The sequence below is a fragment of the Meriones unguiculatus genome, chromosome 16, assembly GCF_030254825.1.
Source record: "Meriones unguiculatus strain TT.TT164.6M chromosome 16, Bangor_MerUng_6.1, whole genome shotgun sequence".
Classification (NCBI taxonomy): Eukaryota; Metazoa; Chordata; class Mammalia; order Rodentia; family Muridae; genus Meriones; species Meriones unguiculatus.
Genome location: NC_083363.1, coordinates 1,334,074 through 1,337,915, shown reverse-complemented (window position 1 = coordinate 1,337,915; position 3,842 = coordinate 1,334,074). Strand labels below are relative to the sequence as shown.

Below are 3,842 nucleotides of genomic sequence, written 5' to 3'. Positions count from 1 at the left end.
GAACCTTTTACCAACCTGAATTCCCCACCCCCCTAGTTTTGTCACCTGCAAATAAATCCACACTAGATTAAAATGAGCTTTTGCCTAAATCCAGAAACAGACATTTTAGAGATAGAAATCTGTCTCCTCTCTCTGCCCCTTTCAAAGAACTCCTGCCTGTCCTGCCCTCCAACCTCCCCTGCCCAGGGTCACCCAGAGGGCCACCGAGCCAGGGACACGAGCCCGTTCTTCCAGTCCGCACGTTACATTATGCTTTATTAGAGAAATCCAGCAGAGGGCACCCGCTCACCTGCCCGTCAGTGCCAGGTAAGAGGCACGGGATAAGCTGGAAACAAAAATCCCCAGAGCACACTGAGATTAACTGCCTGCAGAAAGGAAAGTGAGCATGTTGTGGGAGAGTGGGGAGAGGGGCTGCAAGGTGAAGCCAGCACCGGCCTTCGGCGAGGGACGCAGGAATACAGCTGCTGGGCGGGCACCCCAGCAGGGAAGGTTGGGGAGCAGGCTGTGTGGGCGAGACTGCGGGCAAACCCACACCCAACCACGAACGGGAGCCCACCACTGACATCCCGAGGAAGCAGGCGGAGCCGTGGGGTGAAGGAGTTTTGTGGTCTCTGTCTGTCTGTCTGTCTGTGTCTCTCTGTGTCTCTCTCCGTGGTGATGGAGAGAACAGAAAAGAAAATCCTTCTTTTCTTCCTTTATTCTTGGGCCCTTTTTTAATTAAGAAAAAGATACGATCTGGTATCTCGGGAATTCGGAGGTGTGTGCGTCTTAAGTGGGTGTGGACAGAATTGCTATAGATCAGTTCTTTAGCCTGGGCGCGCGCCCCCACTCCCGCAGCGCCCCGGGTCTTCCGAGCGGCCTCGGCCTCCCTAGCCACGCCCCTCGGACCTCGGGGGCGGGTGTCCCCACGGGCCCCGCCCCGCCGCTTTGGAGGGGAGCGCGCGCACCGCGCGTCCTTCCTTCTCTTTCCTCCGAGGGTCACTCTGTCACCCTCGCCACCTTGTTCTTCGAGATGTCAGTGAAGACCCGGCCGATGGGGTCTACAGCCGCTATCTGTCAGTTTCGCTCCCCTCTCCGAGTCCGCGAAGCTGGAGTCCTGGGCCCAGCTCTTCCAGGAAGGGGCGAAGCCTGGAAGAGCTGGGGTGCAGTCTCAAGGTCATGGAGGGGTCGGGATCTGGTTTGGTCTCAAGTTCTGCTGCTCCATCAGGTAGACGGGGTAGGAGTTGTGGCCCCCAATGTCCTCGGGGTCGGAGTCCTCGGAGTTCCGGCTCAGCACGTGGCGTGCGCGCGAGGCGCAGGAGACCTGCGGAGACAGGGGGAGGGGGAGACGGGGGAGGGGGAGGGCAGGGGGAGAGGCCAGCTCTTTGATTTCCTCACCCGCCCCCGGGGCGTTCTCCTGGGCCTGTGCCTCTGCCCTTCTCCTTGTCCAAGATTCTAGCCAAGCCTTGGTCCATGTTCCAGACCTGGAGTCCGGGTCCCACCCACAACCGGCCCCGCCCCGCCCACCTTGCCCTATAGAGCCGGCCCCGCCCCGCCCACCTTGCCCTATAGAGCCGGCCCCGCCCCGCCCACCTTGCCCTATAGAGCCGGTCCCGCCCACCTTGCCCTATAGAGCCGGCCCCGCCCACCTTGCCCTATAGAGCCGGCCCCGCCCCGCCCACCTTGCCCCTGTATCTCCACCTCATACCCACGACTTTCACCAACTCCCCGAGTTTCTCGCTCACTGCCCCCCACCCCAGCCCCAGCCTTCTAGCGCAGCCGCCCCGTCTCATGGATTTTGCTCTTTCTCGCTTTCACCCGGAGCCCACTATGTCTCTAACCCTGACCTCACTCTCCTCTCAGTCTCTCTCTGCCTCCTCCCCGCCCCGTTGCCCTTACCAAGAAGATCAGGCCCAGGGAGACCAGAAGGACGATCACGGCCAGAAGGATCACGATAACTATGGCCCACGCGGGGAAGGAATCGGTCCCCTGCCTCTCCCCAGCAGCGTGGGGGCCCGCGGGGGAGCTGTGGGTGCTCTGCCGGGGTCGGGGGGCTTCCGAGGGGGTGGGGAAACCCACGTCCGTCCTAGTTGTCACAATGCCAAGGACTCCTGGGTGCGTGGTCTCGAAATGAGGAGGGGGAGCCGTGGCTTTGTCTACCGTGGCCTTGTCTGCCGTGGCCTTGGCTGGGCTTCCCGTGGCTTTTATGGTCTTGGCAGCTGGTGCGGTTTTCTCCAGGGATCCCGTGGGACTCTCTGAGACTTTGGGGGCTTTCTGGGTGGTGGGTGAGGCCTCTTCTGAGTGGTCTGTAGACTCCGCTGAGGCGTGTGTTGTGTTTTCGCTGGCCGGTGTGGTGCTATGTTCTATGGGCATCACTTGGGCATGCGTGGTGTCCTCAGTAGCTGATGTGGTTTCTCCCCTGTGCTGTGCCGGTGTTGTTGGGGCTCTTGCGGTCCCATTGGCGGCCTCGCTCTGGCTTTCACGGTCGGTAAGCGCCACCGGAGCCTGCGTGGCCGTCACGGTCTCTCTCTCATACTTGGTGGGTGTTAGGGATGTTGTGGCCTCCTCGTTGGTGGACGTGTTATCTACCTTATGCTCTGCTGACGTCACTGGGGGATTGGTCGTCTTGCTGGCTGACGTGCTGCGTTTGGCGTGTCCTGTGGTGGTGTGGACAGGCTTGTCTGAGGCCGATGGAGCCCTGTGGTCGTCAGCTCCCGGGGTTCCTGGGGTCGCTTCTGTGGACTTTACCGAGGAGGGAGGGCTTTTCCTGAGCTCTGAGTCATGGGGACGAGTTGCGGGCTCGTGCGAGGCCGTGCTCGCCGGGCTGCTGACCTTCACAGGGCCCACGGGCGTCCCCGAGTTCCTTGTGACCCTGCTTTTGCTTGTGGTGGATTTGCACACCGTGGTTCTCCGGGGCGCCGAGGTCGGGCGTTTTCCCCCTGACCCTTTCTCCGTGTGGGTGGACTTGGGGTCGTCAGCTGAGCGTCCGCTCCGGACCATCGGGTCTTCTTTGGGGCTGCTGACCTTCTTTTCCAAGAAGGGAGGCTTTTCATGATCATCGGTGGCGCCCTGGGAGTCTGTGGCTTTGGAGTCGTCCACGGGTCTGTGGACGGGTTTGGCGAGGCGGCTGACGTTGCACTGCTTTCTGGGCTTCTGGGTTGCCGCAGGCTTCGGGAGGTCCGGAGGCCGTCGTCCTGAGTTCGGGTCTGCGTGCTCAGAAGGAGCTCTGTGAGGAAGGCCCGGGGGAGGGGGAGGTGAAGGCTCAGCTGCTGGAGGCTCGCCAGTCTTCTGAAGCTCCGGGAAGGCGTTAGCGCCTGGGGAGAGAGAGGGAGGTGAGAAACTCCCGCCTTCTGGCCTGCTTCTGCAGTAGGAACCCTCAGGAAGGCTCCCTGGAATTCCACACTGCAACCCCACTCTCACCTCGAGCTGTGGAACTTTCGCTTACACTGTACCTCAAGAGGGCTGCAGCCTCTCTCCTTTCCCACATTCTCTTGGGCTCCGGCATCCTTCCTGGTTCCTCTAAGTTGCTAAGATCTAGACTCATCTCTCATTGGTCAATATGGTCTCTCCCACGCACCCTGTGGGTGCTGCTTGGACAGTTCTGGGCCTCCCATTGGCTGACACGCTGTCAATCAAAAGCATCTCTCTTTCTGCCTTTCCTTCGCTGTGTGTCTCCCAGCATCCACTCCCCAGCTCATCTGTCCAACCCTGAGGTTTTGAGAGCCGGGCAGACTGGTATTTTATTGTTGGGTGTTCTAGAACTCCGTGTGGTCGGGAGAGCTGAGAGGGAACAGAATCCATGCCAGACCTTTGTCTCTCTGTAACATCCACTTCTGTCCCAGAAGTGACAGTATAAGAAACCG

The 3,842-nt window shown here is 60.5% G+C and overlaps 1 protein-coding gene across 1 annotated transcript; it reads right to left on the bottom strand.

The window, feature by feature from the left end:
* Positions 1-215: 215 nt before the first annotated feature.
* Positions 216-3,593, bottom strand: Mucl3 (mucin like 3). Its single transcript, XM_060369980.1, has 3 exons — positions 3,557-3,593; positions 1,879-3,419; positions 216-1,303 (listed from the first exon to the last, which is right to left on the bottom strand). Exons 1-3 carry the CDS (start codon positions 3,591-3,593, stop codon positions 1,157-1,159), a joined length of 1,725 nt encoding a protein of 574 aa, XP_060225963.1. The 3' UTR covers positions 216-1,156.
* Between the last annotated feature and the right edge of the window lie 249 nt (positions 3,594-3,842).

Excerpts from the sequence above, each read along its gene's own strand:
- Mucl3 (XM_060369980.1), bottom strand. The coding sequence starts at position 3,593 with ATGGGAGGCCCAGAACTGTCCAAGCAGCACCCACAGG. Across the intron at positions 3,420-3,556 it reads GTCCAAGCAGCACCCACAGG|CGAAAGTTCCACAGCTCGAG; the intron begins GTGCGTGGGAGA and ends GTACAGTGTAAG. Across the intron at positions 1,304-1,878 it reads CCCTGGGCCTGATCTTCTTG|GTCTCCTGCGCCTCGCGCGC; the intron begins GTAAGGGCAACG and ends CTGTCTCCGCAG.